We start from the raw sequence: 23,476 nt of genomic DNA on the forward strand, positions 1-23,476 counted from the left end.
TCAACAAATATTGTTATGTATGTCCCTCTTGCCTTAGAACAACACTGAATTGTATAAACAATAATTAGAAAACTTTATCTGCAAAACAGGCGTGCATGTATTGAAGCGTTTGATACACGGATGTCGCCTATTCTTGGTGGGCTGTTTGCAGCATTAGATACAAATCACAACTTAAATTTGCTGGAATGTGGCGTTGGAACTTGGCAGCGGAATCTGTGGATAGCACTTATAAACACAAAGGAAGTTAGTGAACAATTGGTAAATAATATTTTTGTTTCTTTTATTTTTATTACTCATTAGTAAGCCCTTTTATGTGTCATGGGGTAGTTGTTTCTTTATTTAAGCAATGGTATTTTTATACATTTTTTAACGTCGTCTACACTTTTTAATAGTTGACAAAAGTTCACACTGAGAGAGGGCTACAGTTTGAAGTGTATGGCACTGGCTATGGGGGTCGTTTGTTTCAATGCAAAATGCCGTTCTCATGGATCATTCTGTCTACATTTGATGCAATCTTACAGCAGCACAGTGTGCTTATGCAAGAAAATAATGGTAAGAACAATCATTACTGTTTTAAAACTAATTTTTTAAATTCCTTTTTGAAATATTTTTTTTAAACTAAGTTGATTGGGTGTGAGTAGGAAATAAAGACATGATAGGTTTTTAGTGTCTTTTAAGTTCCAATATCATATCTTGTGTATACTAGTTTATTTGTCTATATTCTATCTATTTCTTTGTCAGAACAAGAGAAACAGTTAGTGGAAATACTTGGACAAATGGAACTTATCCAAGCCATAGATTCTGTTCCGAAAGAGGATTTCTATGGCGTCTTTGAATCTTATATCACCGACTTTGTGCAAACAGTTTATCCTGAAGAAAAGGACAGACAGGTGAGTCACGCATATGAAAATAATATTATGTTATAAGATGGGTAGTTTATTTTAGATAAATTATTTTCCATAAATACTTAAACATGTCTTATAACTCTTTCGGAACCTGATTCAACTGAAGATGAAATGTGATCTGATATTTTTATTCAGAGAGAAATATTAATTTTATCATAATAACATAGACCAATGCCTATAATTTCAGCTTGTTTTCATGTCAATTAAGCAAATGACACTTGGTCGGATTACCTCCGACAATACATCTGTAACAGCCGCATTTATACTGGTCCACCAAGTTTACCAGGAAACAAAAACTAGATTGAATTACTATCGGGACATCAGCAATGTATGGTGTGGATGTACAAATGCTGTGATGGCATGTGATAGCAATTTTGATGATCCGGATAAGAATTTGGTACAACCTTTGCCTTTGCTAATAGGACAAAGACATTTTGCTATAATAACTGTACCCTTAAATATTTTTGATTTCTCTGTTTCATCGTTTTGTTTCAGAGAGATATATTATTAACCATCTTTTAATAGAACTGTTTTATATTAAATGAGCTGATAGTTTATATTTTAGGTTTCTTTTATAATTTAATTCATTTCTTTCATCCGAACATGTGTGAAAAATATAAACTGTGATATACACACATATGAATAAGTTTCAATCCATTATAAAAACAGGAATTCCTTGGATTAAGCACTCTTATTGAACATATTTCACCTAAAAGCGAAACGGAATGGTTTCAATTAGACAGTAACAGGGACAATTGGCTTGAACAGGTTCAAAGATATAGACAGGTTGTAAATCAAACGTTAGCGTTTTGTCAAGACAATATGACAAACACCGCACTTGTTGCAAAGGAAAGGTTTGTTCTGTTGAAAATTATTATCAGTTGAACTTATGTTAAAGAAACCTTGATATTATCTATATATTACCAAATGAGTATAACAAGATAACTTTGGATTTTTTCGCAACTCTTATGTTTAATATCTATGAACATATTTTATTAAACTCATCAATTATAAAACAATAGGAACGCTTTAATATTAAAAAGATGTGATAAGTTGACATTTTGTTTCAATTTACAATGTCTAGATCAAAGTGGAATCGTATAGTCGTAATGCAGTTGTGTATCGAAAACAAAAGTTTCCCAAAAGAAATTTTCTCTATACTATGGAAGGTAAGCGAACCACTTCATTTCCGTTAAGAGCTTTTTTTTTTCAAAACATTTTAGTAAATTTAACTATTTTTGCTGCTAATTTAGAAACAAAAATCGATTAACATTACACTTTTTGCGTTAACCTATTTTCCCTGCACGGTTTAGGTAAGGTAGTCTTAAAATGGCTGAACATTTCACACCAAACAGTTTTCATGTGTTAGCTGAAATAATATTAAGTTTATTAATATCATATTTACATTCTACATTATCGCATTTACATCACGGCGTGTAATGCGGATATTACACCAAAATATAGGACATGATTGTAAAATGTTGATGCTTCTCATTTAAAACATGATTTCTAAAAAAATCAACATTTACGTTAAAAGGTTACCTTGTGCATTAAACAATGTTTCAATTTCAATTCATTCCTTGTAATTTCTAAACTTCTAAATATAAAGTTTATTTTCTTCTTTCTCTTTACAGTTATTAGATAAAGAGGATATTGATATGAAATGTATCACACCGTTAAAAGAAATCGAACGATTTTTGAGAGCTTGCTTTAACAAAACGAAAAATATCTTAGTCAGGTAACTTATACCTTTTTCATTGATATTCTTATAATTGACCAAATCATAAATTAAAATAGATATCCTTTATAAATTCAGCAGCTTGTTAAAAGGCTTATTTTGAGAGCAGAATATATGTATTGACGATTCTTTTTTTTTATTTATTTAAAGGGCTGCAAAGAAATGTGTTAAGTGTGGCACCATCATAGCTAGCGAGAGCGATACAATGAAATGCAAGCAGTGTGAAGCTACTGCATCAGTAGAGACAATAGATCAAGTTTTATCAAAAAGAGAAACAGAAAAACCACAACCACAGGAGCATGATGAACAGCAGTATATATTGTCATTATTATGAGTACAATTAGATTCATAGTGAACAATAAAACAGTGCATGATAATAAGTAGTAGTAAAGGTCTTTGTAATTTAAAAATTATGTCGTTAATTAATTCTGATATTATTGTTATCCGTTTTGGTATTTCCTGCTGAAAAAACAGAGGATATCGCCCTTAGTTAAGACGGTATTTCCCCGGGGATCAATGTCTTATTTAATTGCTTAATAGACTTTTTAAAACTATTTTTACATGTGTTAACTCAAGGCGCCATGAAAAAATGGCGTACTGCAGTGAAAACGTATTTCTGTTATGAAAACCTTACTGTCAAAAGACATTACATTAGAAGGTGGAAAGCATGAAAAACTGTTTCCTTATAATAGAAACCTATAACGAAACGAGGAGTACAAATTTATTTAGAGAAATAATAGCGTTAATGCACCTTTGTTTATGAGTTTACATCTTCAAATGCCCTTAGATTTATAAAATCTTTTAGGGACATCGTCAATGCACGAAAAAGGGCGATCAACCCATTGTTACAATCAAATAATGTATCTTTAACTATGATCTTCTTAAAGTGCATCGGGGATTGATAATGATTATAATTATGTTTCATATTAGATAAGTTCGACGTGTTAAAAACTTTTAATGATTATTTTAAAGTGTGAAATGATGCAGGTAATTACTTTCAAAATTAGATAATATATATTATGAATTATGGCACTTTATAAATATAAATGGGTATTTGTAAAATAGAGTCCCAATACTTATGTGTTAGATAATGATTATAGTGCATAATTGCAGAGAGTAGGGATATGACTCTTATTCATTTCTTTGATTTTGTTTGTTAGCATCATTTATTGAATTATACTTTGAAAGGAGCCTGTATCCAAGACAGCATCTATCCGGGACCAGATATTTGCATTATTGTTTATACATTATACTTTCACTGCACTTGACATATTTTGAAATTGTCATTCATTAGGAAGCATACAATTCCCTCAGTATAATAAGTTGTTAATCTCGTTTTTCTTTGACGTATACTCATTTTTTATCACAACTGTTTACCTCAGTTTTGTGGGATTAAATTTATAGTTAGTAAGTTATGAAGTTAACGTTTACTTATACTCTAACTTAAAGTTTATAAAGATTTGAAGCTTTAGTCAAGTAATTCTTTCAGAGCTCTTTTGTTTGAGTGAATAAATCAAATACAAAATTACAAATATTGACTTTAATTAATATATACTTTATATTATCTATTTTATAGAGCTGTAATGGAAAGGATTCGTGAATATCGTCAACGCTGTAATCTAGTATTGATGGATATTGTGTCACAGCTTTGTTTCGCAGACAATACTTCACCAAACTCAGATGTAATTGAATGGTTATTGTCGTATTCATTCAAAAGTGCGATTGGTGAAGACCAACAATTATTAAAAGAAAATGCAAATGAAAAAGAAGATATTGGAGTAGATTCAAATAAAGTATTCAAAGCATTCCTATTTAAGCACCTTTTGCGCTCAGGGTAAGTATACGTTATAGTGCTGTTCAAAAACATCATACTTTATGGTAAATTTTTTTATTAATATAATTGTTAGGACGCAATTTAATACTATGTGAACTTATTCGTAGTTATATAAATACTGTAATACTGTGCATTACATTATATTCATTGTATAGTAATAAACATTTGATTTGTTTGTTTTAGTGAAAATGAATTCAGGAAGCATCTTGAAAAGTTTTTGAAGTCAATAGTGAGGGATGGGTCTCAGCCAAGAAAATTGGATGATGTCATCGTTTCACTTATATTTAGCATAGAGGTAATTTTGTTAAGGTTGTTTCAATCATATGTTTTCCTTAAATATATTATCCTCAAATACACTTATATTATTAATGCACCCATATGGAGTAATTTTCAGAACTTAAGTAGCTGAATGTTTGTTTAAAAGACTAAGATTATTATCTTGATTTAGTTTATTGAATTTTATATTCTCCTTAAATAAATAGCAATATATTAGACAACATCAACAGGGATAGGTGGCGTTCAATGAACGCAACCCCATAAATTCAACTTTCAGAAAATAAAGAGGTAGCTATGTCTGATAAAATGTAGAAAGCAATATTATCTAGTTTCTTTACCAAGATTGCTAATTGCAATAATGAGTTTGTTGTGTAAAAATGTAAAAAATAAAAGGATACATATCAATATCACCTTTTGTCTGATCTTTCTCTTCATCTTTAAGGACAACCTGCTCGAAACCATCAGTTCAAATGAGATTCGCAATCTTGAACTTATTGAAAAGTGTCTTGGAGACTCACTTCATCTGCTTGAGCAAAATGAAATTTCTGTTGACCAAATATATGGCATAGCACAGGCACGAGCCGCTCTAACAGTAGCTGCAAGCTGCATAGAGTTGGTTTTAACGCAAACTGTAGAACATGAAATCGAGAAAATGGGTGGTATCACAGCCGTACTTAAAAGGGCGGAGTCTTTATGTAAACAGAGAACATTAATATGGTATTATTCTTACACTTAAGTTATATTTCTTGTCTAAGTATATTATCATGCTATGGACTTTGCTGACAAAGACGTTTGCTAGAAGTGTAATCAATTATGTTGTAAAATGCTGCAAACCTGAATATCTAAATAAATTAAAGTTAGTGCATAAAAATGATTTTTTAAACAGCAATTTTGACGACCGACTATAAGTGTAGATTCATTTTATTTATTTTACCCCGATTAAACGAACATTTCATATTTATTTCTCCAGGAAATTCTTGCTGAAACACGTTGCACAAGAATTCGGAACTGATACTTTGCTGTCAGCCTGTAAAAGTTCGAATCATTTGGTGAATTGGATAGCAATGGATGCAAACGTAAGGGTTGTGTATCATTGATATTTGGTTAACAATGTTTAAAAGTTTGCAGTCATAGATGTTATGATTATCAACATAGTCCAATTATCATGTTAGCTATTCAAATAGAATCAATAATTACATTTTATGCGATTTAATGCAGCCTAATCTCTGAATTTATAATACACGAGGTGTGTCCATTCAAGTTTTTTTTATATTCTATAATGCAAAATTGTAACACTTGACTTGCATTTTTTTACAAAATATACGTATTAATACTATGATAATATCGAGTCGCATGCCACATTTTATGTAAAATTCGTGGTAATAATTATTTTGTTAATTTCGATTTAAACTAAGCTCACGTAGAATGATTTTACCGTCTCGTTGAACGTATTCATTAAAAATGTTGACATCATACATTAAAATGCTTTTACATAATGCACAATTTTGTAAACCAGATACAAAAGACAATTATAGGAAAATAAGTTAACAAAAATAATACGGGCGTGAGCGAAAGTTGATATGTATCAAAATTGTTGCAGAAGTCTTAGAAGACAAACGGTCAGCCGGGTGGCCCATCTTTGGATCATAGATTCAATTAATGAAATTATAGCCTTGATGTATTTCATAGAATCACGTGGACGTCAAAATTTCATGACTTGCGCCGCTACTTTTTCGCTATATTGTGTCAAATGTCTGTAACGGTCATGTTATTAAATTTGTGACATTTTGCATGCTAAATTGGTAATATTTTCTTTTGAATTTACGTTATATAATTTAAAATTATAAACGATATCCCCATTTTTTAACTTTATTGAAGTTTAATGCAAACTTTTGGTTCAAACCAAGTAATGTTACTGAAATTAAGATAGACAGTTACAAAAACAATATTTAAGTTCAGATTGAATGGTATTCATGATATAATAATGTATTTTGATCAAAATTTATTCTGATATTAAAAATTGATCACAGGTCACAAGCACTGTTGATATGTACACAGCCTGTGGTGAGGAATATTGCACCATAAAGTGTCTTCTACTGACATCTTTAATTGAAAGTGAACAGAGCAAAGTGCTTCCTTACATTCAAGTAAGATGTGTAATATTTACAAAAAAAAATCATTTTTAATTGCCTATTATCTAGTTATGACTTTTATAAATCCGCGACTTAATATATTCCAATTATTGCATAATAAATAAACATGTTTGTTCCTCAATCATTAATTTGTGTTGTTTTTAATCTCAAATATTCGGTAACAATAGTTTTATTGTTCAGTTTCAGTCATGACTATATGAGCCGCGTCATGACAAACCAACATAGTTTGTTTGCTACCACCATGGATCCAGAACCGCCTGTGCATCCGCGCAGTCTGATCAGGATCCATGCTGTTCGCCTTCAAACCATATTACAAGTAGAGAAACTGATAGCGAACAGCATGGATCCTGATCAGACTGCGCGGAGGCGCAGGCTGGTCTGGATCCATGCTGGTCGCAAACCCACTATGTTGGTTTTGTCATGACGCGGCTCATATTTTTTCGTTGCTTATTACATTTTTAACATTTCTTTCTTTTAAAGATTATGATCATTTTTGATGTTCCGTTTGTGTTACTTATAACATGTTATTAATTAAGAAGTGTTGTACAAGTGCCTTTAATTTCTCAAGAATTCGTTTTTTTTTCATTTTATCATCAGTTTAACTAAGTTTCATTTATTTCTGTATGGACTGATACTGTTCGCATGACCTCATTTACCTGTTTCAGTCGAGAGAAGAAAATCAAACATTAGTCGTAATGTTCGAATTGGCTGTCCATAGGGAATTTCTGCTTCACCATCGCCTTAAAGGCACTGAAACAACAACAGAGGTATAATATAATGATGTTTTTCTGTCAAATATCTACTTTTTAGTGATAATAGTTATCGTTAGTTGTAATAAAACCTACAAACAAATATTTTATAAATATTTCTTGCAATAAACAACTTGTTGTCATTTATCAAAAGGATCTATGAACACATGATTTAATGAATATTGTTGTCCCATTGAATATGTACTGCACAACGATGAATATAATTATAATGTTTCTTTTAAAAAAAAACATGTGTCTATTACTTTCGTTTAAGGAACACAAACTTGTGGAAGAAATCGCACTAGAGTTTAAACAGAGATGTCAAAAAGTATGTTTTTAATGTATTTTAACAATATAAAAATGCATTTGCAATCATGTTTTATTTTTGTAATTTACTAATCAAGTTACCTCTGGCGTGGGTTCGATCCCCGGGAGATGATTTGGTAGTTTAGCGCGGAGGAAGGTAGTCTAGTACTGGTGTAACTTTCCAGGAACATTGGTTAGGAAACTTCCCGCCTATATGACTGAAATACTGTTGGAAAAAGGCGTAAAATGAAACAAACAAACAAACAAATTTGTAATTTAGATAAATTGATTATTAAAAACAATATCGTTTTACTTTTACAAAACAATAAATTTCATATTTGATATTTCCAGCCTTCATTCTTGGCATTGGATGAGAATATTCATATAAAATATAATCTACAAGTCTCAGAAGGAACAGATGCAGATCGTGATATAAGCATAAAATGCATTTTGTTCCACTGGCTCTGTGTTATTAAACATTTTAGCTGTTCTCGCAAGGGCGTCTTGAAACCTTTATTCAAATTAGCTCTTCAACCTGGAGATTTAAAGGTAAATCTTAATTTCACAACCCATTGCTTGATATATGTTGTATATATTTTTTGTTCATTTAGTTGATAAAGAAATTATAAGTTCTTTAATAAATCGCATTACTTTATCATTTAAGTATCGGTTGTGCAAGGTTGCAGCTAATTCTAAACAAACGTTAGAGGAAAAGTGAAATAGCAGCACCAAGAACGTTTTACCTTTCTTTTATGCGTGTTCATGAAACTGTCAGTCATACTGAATTTAATTATTTATGTTAGGATGTATTCCTACCATGTATGCCAGAAGATGAATTAGCGACGATAAGACAACAGTTGATGGATGAAGCCAACAGAGCCTTTTTCGGTGAAAGAACCATGTATTACAGTACGTTTTATTACTTTCGTCGTTATTTCCATTAACAGATAACTGTCGTCTGCTGTAATGTAAATGAACGAAGTAAAACAACATACACATTGAATATACTTTTAATATTACTTTGAAGTATTTTGATAAATTATTTATTAATGTTTCCTGCGATAATTTTAAAGACGAAATTACTCGAATTATAATTTCTTTATTGAGGTAAATGTAATATAGAGATAAAAAAAATACAATACTTTGATACAGTTGTCCAAATGTGAAAATGATGCAAAACCTTTTTCATGTTACTCTTTATAAAAGGTATGTTTTGATGATAGGCTTTTATATATACAAATTGAGGTTTCCTGTTTCTATATTTTTAAAACAAATGTTATTGGAAGATATTAAATCTCCTGAAACTTGTGTGCTTCTATAGTATTACAAGTTCAAATGTTTTGGAATTATCATCTGCTAAAACTGAATCATAATTATAACTAGATGTGCGCTTATTTACAATGACTGATTACTTTTCTCCGACTGCGTATAATTGGTAACAATTTCGGCACTAAAATAATTCAATAGGTGCTGTTTAGGAACAGCGGATATGCATGTTTTGTATCATTTTGTTCAAATTGAACATGTTCTTCAGCAAAAATTTTTAATATGTTACAGAAGATGTATAATGGTAGTTATCATGCGTAAAGTGCTTGTTTTTGGGTTTTGTATCACAAGGAATCGTTCATTGATAGGGAAATTTAACAAATAATAAAAACTTAATTTGGTTCAAATTCAATTTAAGGATGTGAGAACGGACACAGTTACGAGATAGGACAGGTAAAAAAACACTTCGTTATGAATTTGTACTGGCATTCTTGTTCTAAAATCATTGTTATGTGTAAAAAAAGGATATGACTTGAATTTCTGTTTTAATATATAACAATTCTTAGAATAGGTAAGGCTAATTGAATAATTATATACAAATGTTTAATTCTTTATGTATCAATTATACCAGTTCTAAAGTCTTAATTTTAAAAAAAAAACATTCAAACTATGAAATCTTGACTGACCTCCTTGAAGCATAATTATAATGATATAAACTTACTAAATGAAGTTACTTTTTAGACAGCTAAAATTGTTTAAAGTCATACACTTGTAACAGGTTATTCAATTTTCATTTTTAAAATATCGAAATGCGCCTTATATTCCCTTATTCGTATTTATAGTTTTAAAATTTGTGATAACAAGTTTCAAAAAATTATATGAAATTATGTTTCCTTTTGTATTTCATAGTGCGGACGTCCTTGGGTGAAAGCAAAATGTTTATGTGGAGCTGATATTGGTGGAAAGTCCCATAAACTGCACAGTGGAAATGAACCGGATGATGGGTATCTTTTCAGATCTTAAAATCTTTAGTACCATTTGCTGAACTAGGTTGTTTTGTTAGAAAACGTGATGATGCTTGGGTTTGATCCCTTCATATAATGACAATTCATTGCGAAGTTTCCTTTATTTGGCATTTAAATGAGATACATATATTCTCTCGTAGTCTCTTCCTAAAGAGAAAAATAGATATAGATTTAAAACCGCAAAAAAAATGTTTTAAGATAGAGAAAATAGAATCTCTGAAGAAAGTTCAAATCAACAAAGTTGAAAAGGCTAATTGAGACTTTCATACATGAACAGTTCTGAAAAGTGCAAGCTTATATTCATACTCTTTTAACACCGACTAAACGTTTGAAATGAATTTGTTTAAAGATAATATCCCTCAATGTTAAACTGCGTTCTTTAAGATGTGTTGGTCAAGGTAACCCAGCCAGATATTATCTTTTTTAGGCATTTTGACATGTAGATGCAACAACTATGTCTGTCTTTTATTTTTGTTTTCAAAATTGCATTTCATGTTTAAATTTGTAGATCAGATCGCTCACAGAAAGGCCATTGCTTAGGTTATCCTCAAGACCGTCAACCAGGAGCGGTGCCAGAACGATCATTGAGTGCTTTGCAAAACGCATTGTTAAAGTGCTTACTCCATTTGTCGATGTATTTAGGATGCGGAAATTCACAAAATGTTGGTGTTTATGATAATAAATAATTTTCTTTAAAGATTGCTTAGTGTTAGAGTTTCACAAGCCTAACTTTGTCTTGAATTTAAGTGTTGTTTTCATGTGTGCCCAGTAGATGAGCACATTATCATGTGTGTAACTTTAATTAAAAAAATATCAAATAATATTTAACACCATCTTTGATGTTAGTAACGTAGATATATAATCACTATCTGGTTATGATAATATTTGAATGTTTAAGGATGTTGCTTCTATGGCTAAACAAGAACCCAAATCGATACGCATTTTCGTATGGGATCATATCCTTATTGATTTTGAAGATCTCATGAGCGGTATGTGTGCCCAGTAGATGAGCACATTATCATGTGTGTAACTTTAATTAAAAAAATATCAAATAATATTTAACACCATCTTTGATGTTAGTAACGTAGATATATAATCACTATCTGGTTATGATAATATTTGAATGTTTAAGGATGTTGCTTCTATGGCTAAACAAGAACCCAAATCGATACGCATTTTCGTATGGGATCATATCCTTATTGATTTTGAAGATCTCATGAGCGGTATGTCGCTTAACAGAGACGAAGTCCTACTCTTAATGCATAGCTTGATAGATTCTATTCTTAGAACAGGGATACAAAGTGACTGTAAGTACGTTTTAATTTCTAAAAACATAATAGAACCTAAAAACTGACAAATAAATGACATTTTCTATATTTCTTAACAATAGACAATAACTACTATAACTTATACAATAATGAAATAACTTATTATAACATGAATATTACAGGCATTGAGTCGTCTGAAGAAAAATGGCCTGGGCAGTCGTTGCCGTTATATACAGATGAACTTCGACTTACACTCACAGACTCAGAGTCTGACAAAAAAGACAATAATGAAGACATAGAAGATGACCATGAGGAACATGCAGCAGATTTTCATCCACATACCACTATGGTTACTGATGATGATGATGATGATAATGATATTTATGATGGCGCTGCGACTGCTGCTGCTAATGATGATGATGATGATGATGGTACAGGTATGCAACACACCTTTTCTGTGCAACGCATTGAAGATGAAAGCGATAGTGAAGATGAGACACAGGCTGAATGTTTTGGACATAGTAATGATGATCTTCTAAAAGAAGAACAACCTTGGGAAACTAAGCTTGGACGAGGCCGCTGGGAGGAAGAATTTGCCAAACTATTTCTTTCTCGTTTTTTAGAGGTATTGAATATTTTGCTCTATGACTTGCTTGTGCAGATAACTAGAACTGATGTCAATGAAGTTTTGTTGGAATTCCTTTACAGCACAGAAAGTAATTCATTTTATTTGTTTAACCATGAAAGTTTGAATTTCTTATTTTAAAATAATGATTCATTTGAAAAAATGATAGTAACTTTCTGAAAGGATGCATCGGCGTCATACGTAGATGTACTATAAATATTCTAAGTAAAAATGATATAAAAATTAAATATACTTCTGATCTTTTACCTTTGAATATTGATATGTTTCTAACTAGGAAAGGAAAACCACTCTGAATTTAGCCAAACAGCATTTACAAGGTATGTAAAAAATTCAGAATACTTTTAGAATCCTTTGTATATTTTTTTCGGAAAGTCTTGCAAACCAATGCACTGTCACTGATAAAATATAATTTAAAAGAAGACATAGACAATGTTTTTATTTCTTCTTTTTAAATATTTCATTCATTGATCTGTAAATGTCCTCAAAATAAACTTATTTCTTATTTGTTACTTCGTCGCTTTACACACAATATTGTATTTATCCCACTAACTCCAAAATAATTATTTGCAAGATTAGCAACGTCTGTTGTGTCTTTCACATTTCAATAACTTGTGATTTTCAATTGCATATTGAGGAAATTAATAGTTAAATGATTGGTCCATCACATTCCATTATCTTACTAAAATTATCACAGAAAATTGATGCCGACATTACATTCGACCGATTAGGCTCTGATTTTCTGCTGGGCAGATGATACACACAAGTTTGGTTTTACAATTTTTGGAAAAGGGGATAATGTAAATAAAATCACAATACACTAATAATGAGAAATAAACTTTGTGTGATTTTCATACCATTGGATGCATAATAAATTGCTTTTCCATGACCATGTAAATAATTATATAAAATGAAACCACATGTTGATGCCAATTTTCATACGCTCGTCTTGTAGACAACAAGTTTACAGAAATCCATAAACATTTGTATTCTGACAAGAGGAAAATGAAAAAAACATAAATTTAACCACAATAATAAACAAAGGTTTTTGTAGATTTTGAAATTATTTGCCTATTAATTGGCTTTTATTTGCTACTGAAAGGTTAAATGCATTATTATTTAGAGTTTTCATCATATACCGATATGTTTATTTTTAATAACAAACCTTTTTAAGACTATACTTGGAATGTCCTTGTATATCTTAAGATCAAGGAAAGTTTATTTTTATAAAGAAAATACAACATACGTCTTTATGAAAGAAACCTGAATAACTGCCTCATTTTTTCAACAACATTTGCTCTACAAATGTTTATGCTATATTCTTATTGCTTTTTGTATACAGAAACCAGCACCACAGGCATTTTGGCAGTGTTGAATGATAGACAAGCAGATGACAATATGCAAGAAAACAAAGAAGACAGTAAAATTTCTGACAATCCCTTAGTTTGGATTTATCGAAAACCTGTCTCGGTTGAGCATTTTATACAGGCTTTTCAACGACATTTGGAAACATGTCAATCAGGCGAAACGAAATTTACTGTTCTTTTCATGTTTTTAAAACAGGTATTTATTGATATAATCAATCAAATGTAACCTATTTTATGTAACATATTCTTAAAATAGATAGTGAAACACAGTACAATTGTATTGTATGTAAGTTACATAGAGAGTATCGTATACTTTAAAGCTGCTCATTTTTAGCCAATTTTGTTGTAATAATAATAATAATTTTAAAAAATTAACATTTAAAGCCGTCTTATTAATTATTAATATGATGTGTGATTCTTTAAGATACAGGCACTAGAAGCATTGCGGTTTGTTCCGAGTATTATTCAACTGAACAAGATGTTAATACAACGATACAATAGAAAGATATACCAGTCAGAGGCATCAGAAATTACAATTAAAAAAATCAAAGAAGGTATGTCGTATTTGGATTTCCTTATCGTGCCATTTTTTATTATTAAAGTTGAATTTTAATCTGTCTTTCATTTGAGATGTATTTGATCCGAATTATCGATCGAACATTAAGATTAATTATATTACAGATGTATTTGCCGGTAAAGACACAAAAATCCTTGAGGACATGGTTGAAGCTTGGAATACTGTCAGAAACGCTTTGAAATACCACGGTATGTTTACACAATTTTTTTATTAATAACAATTATCTTCTAGTTTGTCACTATTTTTTTTATATTTGTGAGTGGTAAATAAAGAGCAGTATATAACATTTATGCATTTTTTATTACTTTCCAAAAAGACTTCACGACTGACAAAGGTAGAACAGCAATACCTTTGGAATGGGCAAATATGCGCTTTACAGATGAAACAGAATTGGCATATTTACTTCCTGCGATGGATGGGAAGGGCATTTGTACCTTTGCTCTTTTGGACTTTCTATTACGGCTTCAAAACGAGCTTATAGAGACATACATATCGTCATTAAGGTAAATGTTATATCGAACAGATATAAAACACTATAAAAACAATACTAAATCATTATTTAGAGGGGAAAAAACAGTTAGTTAGACAAGATATATTACATCATGAAGATAATCATATTGCTTAAATTTATTGAATTTTGTTACTTTATTTAGCTGTTTTATTAAACTTATTTTCTCATACTAAACATAGTCAGGAATACTCGCTTAGTTAAAGTGGCTTAAAATATACTAAAAACCATTTTTTTTTTGTTTTGTGCATATCTTAGTACATTTTTAAACATATCTCGGCGGTCAGTCCACCAAATAGATCTACAAAATTAATGACATTTTGTTCCGCATGAGGCCAACTACCTTCCAAACAAATGAGTGTCCGAGAGCAATTGTCAACGATACATTCTCCTATGCCCAAGGATCGAACCTGCCACTCCTGTATGACTTATCAAATGCTTTCCATATTGAGCTCAGTCGGAATTAAACGTTAATAAAGTGATATTTATTGCTTTGAAAATCGTTGATTTGTAAACTTATTCCACAAATAGTCCAGCATTATAATACACTTATTTGACTATTGATAATGTTTTATAATTACACTTTTTTACTATTCATAGCGGCCAAATGAAGCAAGTATTCTCGGTTGTCGAACCTCGTGATATAACAGCTGCTCATTTGATAAACTTCCATCCAGAGAAAGATCTACTACCGATCATTTTAGAAAACTGTACAATGAGTTCCACACACATCGTTAGTGATGAGTATGACTTTAAGGCGATACAAAAACGTATAATAGACAGATTTATTTCGACAAAGTCAAAGGTTGCGTTTGACCGCCGTTTCAAGGTTGTTAAATATTTATTGTGTTCTGTTTTTCAAACAAATGACTATATACTATAATTATAATGATAAATGCTTTATTTGTTACGAGGGTGGGTATTATATAGTGCAATGTGACGTATAATCTGTGAATTTCGTGCATATGTATATTATATTATCCTCCATATCTTTGGTATAAATTGTATAGATGTTGTGCGTCTTATTTATACAAGTGAATGTTATTTATTTATCTGAAATTCACTATCAGATGAATGTAAAAAAATGTTCAGTGTTAAATGTTATGAAAGTTGTGTAAATCTGTTTTATTTATCAATCACTGCAAAATGCTACCAAAATGAAAAATGACAAAACATACAATTTACTGCGCCCTTTGATCGGTATTAAAGGTTTATAGTTTTTCAATGACAACACTCCTTCACAAAAGATATCAACCTTGACTAATTTCTTTCGCAAATGATATATGATGTTCCTTAACAACCACCGTATTAGCTAGAATTTGTAACCTTTGGCCTTTTTCTCTTCTCAGATCCGACTTAACGTCTTGCAAATTGGTTGTAGCAAATAATGATTTTGACTTTGGATAATCATCTTTAAGTTGTCGAACAGTACAGCTGAAAAAAAATACTATGTTAAAGCATTGGAAAGCTGGATAAAAGTCTGAAAATTTGTCTTTTTTTATAAATGAGGTGAAGATGTTTGGCAAGATTGAAATAAAATCTAATTATATGTATGCCTTATTCCTTTTCCCCCACCATATTCTAATACATTTTGACCTACGTTACCATCAAATATAGAAGATGTAATGTTACGACAGTTTATCGAATACGAGTATATATTTAACCAAAATGACATGATACGTTGTATTTGATTTAGGGAATTTAATGTACTAAATAAATATGTGATAATGCAAATGCATATTTGAATCAGATACTTGTTACAAAAGTAAAGGGACATTATTTCGTATTGTATGTGATATTTACAGAGTAAAACAGATTATGACGCAAGTATTTTCCAGCGTTATGTCTTAGAATGTTTTATTGATATGCTTATCTGTTTCCCTTATTGTACGATAATTGTCATTGTTTTTAAATAACCAAAGAGATTTTCCTTCAGATTTTTAATGGAAACGTTTAAAAGTGTATAAGGCGGCCTATGTCATATTATCATATTATCATTTATATTTTCTTCAGATTGACCTTATAGTTTACAGATCAGAAATGACCGACGCAAGTCAGCTTGACATTTTGCACACCAAAATTCCACAGGTTTAACAATGATTTTTTCCGTTGGATTTATAAGTACACATTTGTTTCAAACAACACTTACTTATACTAATTATTAATCAACATTCGTTTATTATTTGCTTATGTTTTATTATATAATTTGTTTATGTATTTATTTATTCATTTATTTGTTTATTTATTTATTTATAAATTTATTTATTGTAAAATATGTATAATAAAAATACATTTTTTTGTTATTTTTAAATTATTTTGAATTTCTAAAATAGTTTCATCTAGATATTTCAATACTGACAACTATTTAATTTGCTAGAATATTTGTATTGTAAATTGCTAATGCATTGTGTGCAACGTCTTTAATTACAATTGTTTCAACTGTCATCACAGGAGAGATTAGATCCTGGTGCTAAACTTGATTTATGTAACCAAGTACAAGACGTTCCAAGCCTAGGTCAACTACTTTCTCAACTGGATATTGCAATTAACTTCCTAAATATAACGGGCGGTGAACCTGGCGATTCTTTGCATGAATATATGCTTGGAAAGTTACAACTTAAAAGCACGAAGCTATCATCGAAGGTTTGTACTTTTTAACTAATACGTCTTTGTTAATCTTAGTAGTAGAAATAATATCTAAAGAATGATAAAAAATAATCTTATGATACCAGTGATGTGAAGTGAAAATGTAATGTGTGATGATTATTGTTACAGATACAGCAACATTGTCGTTTGAAGCATGTCAAATCATTGTGGATGACCATTTCGTTCCATAGATCTTATATAATGGCTAGACAAGGCAAACAAGTGCAGGTACTTCTATACAATATAATCTTATAAAACCTTTTCAGTTATATAAAGGGCAATCCTGAAATATAAGTGAACTTGCAAGCTAGATTAATGTACGAGTAATACTATATTTACAGTTAACTCATTACCAAGCTAATTTAAGAATTTCACTTGTACTTGTTCCTTTTTTTTTTTATAAAATCTAAAAGTGAACTGGTGTGTAAACAGGGTATGTAAAAATGTATATATTTGTTGAAAGCATGTATAATCAAACAATATTTCAAACCACACAATAATGATATATGTATGTATGCTGTTGGCTAGTGCGATATTCATGATCCGAAAAAACATATATTTATGTTGCAGATACTTACGTGTTTTTAGAACAAAATATAATTGATCATCATATAAATGTTTAGACACTAAATAACTTGAAACTTTACTAACATTTCATATTTAAATATTTTTTTAAGAATTAAACATTTCTATTGTTTTTATCAATCTTTGAAATACCTTCTTTGGAAAATGTGTCCATTGTACACCAATCCACGTTTAATACTTTTCTTACACAAACTATTTATATTTACAATTACTTGTATTATATACTCTTTAATTAGTTTCTTATAAAGAAACACATTAAAGATAAACGTTATCATGGATGAAGAACTGTATATCACACTTTTTGTGTATAATCTTTAGGTCATATTCGAAAACATTGAAAGTGAATACCACGAGACATTACCGGAAGATATCATGTCAATATGTGAAAATTTTGCGGAAAGTCTATCAAAGGAACGCCTGACAAAGCTGCTTGAATTATTGTACGAGTTTATCATGCTGGAACTAGCGAAGAGGGAAAATAAAGATGCTGAAGATTACTTTGATAAAAGTCAATATAGGTGAGTTACATTAGTTAAAATTTATAACTTGTGTCTTTATTTTTTTTGATTTATTTTCTTTCATAATTATTAGTATCGTTTATTATTATTTATTGATATTAATATATAATTATGATTATTACTATTATTATTATCATTATCATTATTTTTTATTTTAATTATAATAATAATAATAATAATAATTATTATTATTATTATTATTATTGTTATTATTATTATTATTATTATTATTATTATTATTATTATTATTATTAAAAACACATAATGCAATTAAGTGCGCCCTTAGATCGGTATAAAAAGTTTTTCAATGAAAACACTCCTAAAAGATAGGAACTTTGACAGATTTCTTTCGCAAATGATGTATGATGTTCTTTAACACCAACCGTGTTAGCTAGAATTTGCAACCTTTGGCCTTTTCTTCTTCTTCTCAAATTTTTCGAAACGTCTTGCAAAATGGGTTATTTTAATTATAACAAAAGATTGATTGGAATGTGCTAAGTAAGTGTTTAGTTCAAACAATATATATGTTTCATCTAAATTCTTATTCACATTTTTTTATTTGTTGGAAAAGTTTCATTTCATCTTGTTTCATGAGCTATATAAAAAGCGCACTTAAGTATCTATTCATTAAAAATATCTATTTGTTTTATAAACACTAGCTTCTATTTCATAATTTTTACATTGCGTTATATTTTAAAATTCTCAGACTGAAGGACTGCCTTACGGCGTTTGATGATCTAAACGGACTAAATGTAGATGTTCACGATATCCCAACTTCTGTCCTCAGCATTCATTCTCTGCATATGTGGATTGTTGTTTCAAAGAGTTTGGAATCAAGAGGACTTGAGAATAATTATGAAACTGAAATTTGAACGGACATACATCGAGTTGTTTCAGTAATAACATGGGATAAAATAGTTATTGTTCTGTTTTTTTAAGACAGAATATCAAATGAACTTTAAAGTGGTAAATTTACTTTCCTGGATGTTTTATGGTTGAGGTATTGTTTTCTAGGTTATATCTTGATTTGATTATTATTCAAATTTCATGATATCATTTATCCAATTGTAAATATGTCTAATTAGCATGATATAGTTATATCCCTAAAAAAATTATTAAGTTAGCAAACTATTTGAAAAGTTTTTTTTTTCAAAAATGCTGAATGCAGATGTGAAGAAGTGTATTGTCACCTTTGACATCTGCCATTATAATATAAAATCGGAAGCTACATATATTGTACAAATTCTTCATTATGATAATGTCATGAAATATTCCTGAAAATGTAGTTTACATCGTCATAGTAAACGAAGTGAAATAGAAAAACGATCAAGTAAATATGAAAGTTCAGCATGGATGAATAAATATATTCGTGGCCCAAAACTCTGTAATATATGTGATAATATTCTCTTCAATATTTTATTTTTGGTTGATTTGTGTTTGAATTGCATGTGTAAGTAAGGTACCTGTTTATGATTTCAGACTTATTCGTCTTCATTTAATTCAAACATATATAATACGAATGCGTACGAGTGTCTGTATGATTTGTTTAAAATTAAAATTATAATGAGTATGTACTATAACAATTTAGAAGTTTTCATTGTGTATTAAATATTGTTGTCTTATAAAATGTGTGTTTGTGTGATTAAACATATTTGACATCCTTATATTGCATATATTTATGATCTGTTCATATTATGCATCTCTAAGTAAAATGGAGGTTCGTCCTTCTGATTTTGTATATTTCTGTGCTGTAAAGGGTTTGGCTTACTTATATTGTTTAAATGATTTGAAAAATTGACCTTTTACAATTGTGTATGTCTCTGATTGATAGTTTTTGACGTTCATATTGTGATTTTCCCTGATTTATACTATTTGGTCCTTTATAGTACAGTGCACATTAATATAAAAAATGTGATCTTTTACATGTTGTATGTGCTTGATTAAACAGATAAAGCATCTTAACATTGTTTTTATGTTTAATCAGATTATGTATATTCATATGATGCGTGAAAACGGCTGGATATTTTATATTCCTTTGCTTTGATTGAAAGGATGTTTCTTATTATTCTCGTACTGTGTCTTCAGATGTGTTAAGATGTTTGACATTGTTTTATATTATAAATGTTTATGACTGAAAAGCTTTGGATTATTTATTATACGGTATTTTTTTATCTTAGGAGTTTGGTCCCTTAAATTGAATAGTTCAACTATTTAAAGCATTTCACCATTTCATACAGGTACTGATTGTCTCTAAAACAAACACATAGACCTATTTATTTATTCTGTGTGTTTACTATGATTAGACATATTTGACCTGTTAATATTGTATATATCTATACCTGAAAGCAGTTGGTCGTAGTGTATCTATGTTAAAACAAATTACATAATGTGTGTTTAAGGCTACAATGTTTTGGCATTTTTTCACATTGCGTATATACGGTTTAAATTTTAGGTATTTCTATTATTGTGTTATTTTTATTACTTATAATATTTTTCCTTTTGACATCGTGTTTTTCTATTATCAAAGTGATTAATTATCATGTTCCAAATTTATGCAAATATATATTTTGAGACTAATTTTGTCATTTTATATTCAATTTGTTTATTTCTATTAATTTTAAATCTTTATTTCGTGAATTTATATTTTTAAACTGCTATATTTTTTTCTTCCAATATATTTCCAATTGTAATTATGTCTATCTAACATGCTTAATTATGATACTTTAACATATACTACTATCAAGATTGCAAAATAATTCAAACAGTATTTTCAACAATGCTGAATGCAAGTGTGATGAAGTATGTTGTCACCTTTCATATATACAATAATAAAATTGAAACGGAAGCTACATATATTGTACATATTCTTACTTATAATAATTTCATGAAACATTCCTGGAAATATAGTTAACATCGCCATAATTAAAGTCATGAAATAAAAAATGATAAAATAAATCTAGAAGTGCAGCATTGATGAGTGAAAATATTCGTGCTATGATTTGACATTTTCAAAACTGTTTTTATATGAACGTGACAATATTATTTCAATATTTTATTTTGTTGTTTTAATATGTTTGAGTTGCATGTGTGCGTTTGGTACCTGTTTATGATTTCAGACTTATTCGTCTTCATACGAATTAAACATATATGATAAACGTTCATGTAATTGTATATATGTTTTGTTTAAAATATTTATTTTTTATGATTGTGTAATTTTCTATTTGTATGATTAAACATATTAAACATCATTTGCATATATGTGAGATATTCATATTATGTATCTCTATGCAAAATGGAGGTTTCGACCTAATTTCGTGATTTTCTGTGCTGTATAAAGTTTGGTCAAATTGATTATTTTTTTATATTATTTGAGAAGTTGAACTTTTACTTTTGTATATGTGTCTGTTTGAAAAGATTTGGACATTCTTATTGTGATTTTCTTTCTGATGTATACTATTTGGCTCTTTAAAGTATTGTGAACTCTACATGCTGTCTGTGTTTGATTAAACAGATAAAGAATTCTTACATTGTTTATATCTTTAAGCAGATTTTGTATTTTCATATGATGCAAGGAAACGATATAATATTCCATATTCAGTTCTGCTTTGGTTGAAGGGATTTTCTTATTATACTGCGTCTTTATATGTGTTAAAATATTTGATATTGTTTTATATTGTGAATGTCTATGACTGAAAAGCTTTGGATTATTTTATAAAGGTATTTCATTTATCTAAAGAGTTTGGTCCCTTAAGTTGAATAGTTCAACTATTCAGAGAATTTCATAATTGGATACATGTATGTGTGTCACTAAAGCAACCAAATTGACCTATTTATTTATTCTGTGTTTTCCTATGATTAGAAATATCTTACTTTTTAATATTGTATATCTCTTTACCTGAAAGGAGTTGGCCGAATTACATAATCCTTTTCTATGGTAAAACATAAAGCCATTTACATAAAGTGTATTTAAGGCTACAATTTTAGGCCTTTTACACATTGCGTATATACTGTTAAAGTTTAGGTCTTTGTAAACTTATGTAATTTTATATGGCTTTAAGATTTTGCCTTTTGATATGTGTATTATCAAAGTGATTATCATGTTTCTTACTAATGCAATTATATTCTGAAACTGATTTTGTCTTTTTATTTTCAATTTGTTTATTTCTATTAATGTCAAACCTTTATCTTATGAACTGATATTTTTTTTGAGTTGTTATTTTTATTTTTTCTTCTTTTAGTATATGAGAAGCAATCAACGATAGGGATTGTTTTTGATCCGCCTGTCGATATATTCCTGTACAATGTTAAATGATTTCAAAATATAAATTATTTTTTCATTGTACAAATATAATTTGGAATATATGATCGTTGATTTTTTTACTTGTATTTAGTTTTCCTTTAAATATATGTAAATTGGTATAAGAATATATTTATTTTGAAATAATGCTTGAGAGAGAGAGAGAGAGAGAGAGAGAGAGAGAGAGAGAGAGAGAGAGAGAGAGAGAGAGAGAGAGATTGTTCGTATTTTAGATATCAATTTCTACTGGTTAGCCTTTTTAATGATTATAATTGGAAAACGAATAATCAATAAAAAGATCATAATAGATTGTATAAGAATGCAAATAAATTTCTGGAATTATCATTGGCTTCAATACTTTTTATACTGTGCAGTGTATACTGTGAATAACTGAAACACACACTTCTACTTCATAACGGTGATTTATCTACGCGTGTGCATAAAATGAATAATTGTTTCCGGTTCTTTCGATTAAAAATATATTTAATAGTGTTATTTCAAAAAATAAGTTACTGTTTACACCTGAATAAGGAATAAATGCTTAAATTATTTTTTATTGCGCAGCATTTGTGTGGCTGTTGAACGTCAGATGTCACCATTTTTTCCGTTCTTCTTTTCAGGTCATTATTTAGTAATAAGTTCGATTAATGACTGACTCATCACTATGAATCAATATATTTCTACTCCATGACTAGCACATTAAGGTCTATATTTGCATGTTTTTGCATTGTAAATTTGCAACGGTCTTCCTTTATTTCACAATCATTTACTTTTAAGTACATTTTGATATTTTCATGAAGATAAGCATGGAACTG

General features: G+C 29.4%; 2 protein-coding genes across 2 annotated transcripts in view; both read left to right on the forward strand.

The window, feature by feature from the left end:
• LOC132752902 (E3 ubiquitin-protein ligase rnf213-alpha-like) overlaps nt 1–17,273 on the forward strand; it is a 51,046-nt gene extending 33,773 nt beyond the window's left edge. Inside the window, exons 41-71 of the mRNA XM_060743309.1 lie at nt 90–258; nt 393–552; nt 742–890; nt 1,093–1,302; nt 1,575–1,759; nt 1,990–2,074; nt 2,540–2,643; nt 2,794–2,955; nt 4,220–4,477; nt 4,661–4,772; nt 5,196–5,470; nt 5,724–5,829; nt 6,784–6,900; nt 7,572–7,673; nt 7,930–7,983; nt 8,313–8,510; nt 8,765–8,870; nt 9,646–9,680; nt 10,137–10,231; nt 10,761–10,914; nt 11,151–11,249; nt 11,385–11,559; nt 11,703–12,145; nt 12,441–12,483; nt 13,506–13,726; nt 13,955–14,084; nt 14,212–14,295; nt 14,424–14,610; nt 15,216–15,444; nt 16,629–16,703; nt 17,067–17,273. Coding sequence (XP_060599292.1) covers nt 90–258; nt 393–552; nt 742–890; nt 1,093–1,302; nt 1,575–1,759; nt 1,990–2,074; nt 2,540–2,643; nt 2,794–2,955; nt 4,220–4,477; nt 4,661–4,772; nt 5,196–5,470; nt 5,724–5,829; nt 6,784–6,900; nt 7,572–7,673; nt 7,930–7,983; nt 8,313–8,510; nt 8,765–8,870; nt 9,646–9,680; nt 10,137–10,231; nt 10,761–10,914; nt 11,151–11,249; nt 11,385–11,559; nt 11,703–12,145; nt 12,441–12,483; nt 13,506–13,726; nt 13,955–14,084; nt 14,212–14,295; nt 14,424–14,610; nt 15,216–15,444; nt 16,629–16,703; nt 17,067–17,273 — 4,729 coding nt within the window. The remainder of the gene's footprint in view (nt 1–89; nt 259–392; nt 553–741; nt 891–1,092; nt 1,303–1,574; nt 1,760–1,989; nt 2,075–2,539; nt 2,644–2,793; nt 2,956–4,219; nt 4,478–4,660; nt 4,773–5,195; nt 5,471–5,723; nt 5,830–6,783; nt 6,901–7,571; nt 7,674–7,929; nt 7,984–8,312; nt 8,511–8,764; nt 8,871–9,645; nt 9,681–10,136; nt 10,232–10,760; nt 10,915–11,150; nt 11,250–11,384; nt 11,560–11,702; nt 12,146–12,440; nt 12,484–13,505; nt 13,727–13,954; nt 14,085–14,211; nt 14,296–14,423; nt 14,611–15,215; nt 15,445–16,628; nt 16,704–17,066) is intronic.
• Nucleotides 17,274–17,370: 97 nt separating this feature from the next.
• LOC132752892 (uncharacterized) lies at nt 17,371–21,571 on the forward strand. The gene is made up of 3 exons (XM_060743293.1): nt 17,371–17,489; nt 18,165–18,364; nt 19,071–21,571. The coding sequence occupies exons 1-3, from the start codon at nt 17,433–17,435 to the stop codon at nt 19,234–19,236; spliced, it is 423 nt and encodes a 140-aa protein (XP_060599276.1). The 5' UTR covers nt 17,371–17,432; the 3' UTR covers nt 19,237–21,571.
• The last annotated feature ends 1,905 nt before the right edge of the window (nt 21,572–23,476 follow it).

Source organism: Ruditapes philippinarum, unplaced genomic scaffold (assembly GCF_026571515.1).
Source record: "Ruditapes philippinarum isolate M1 unplaced genomic scaffold, ASM2657151v2 ctg421_1_1_1_1, whole genome shotgun sequence".
Classification (NCBI taxonomy): domain Eukaryota; kingdom Metazoa; phylum Mollusca; class Bivalvia; order Venerida; family Veneridae; genus Ruditapes; species Ruditapes philippinarum.

Bases quoted from the DNA above. Each gene is read 5' to 3' on its own strand.
- LOC132752892 (XM_060743293.1), top strand. From the start codon at position 17,433: ATGACCATTTCGTTCCATAGATCTTATATAATGGCTAGACAAGGCAAA. The intron at 17,490-18,164 runs GTACTTCTATAC...TATAATCTTTAG, and splicing joins GACAAGGCAAACAAGTGCAG to GTCATATTCGAAAACATTGA. The intron at 18,365-19,070 runs GTGAGTTACATT...TAAAATTCTCAG, and splicing joins TTTGATAAAAGTCAATATAG to ACTGAAGGACTGCCTTACGG.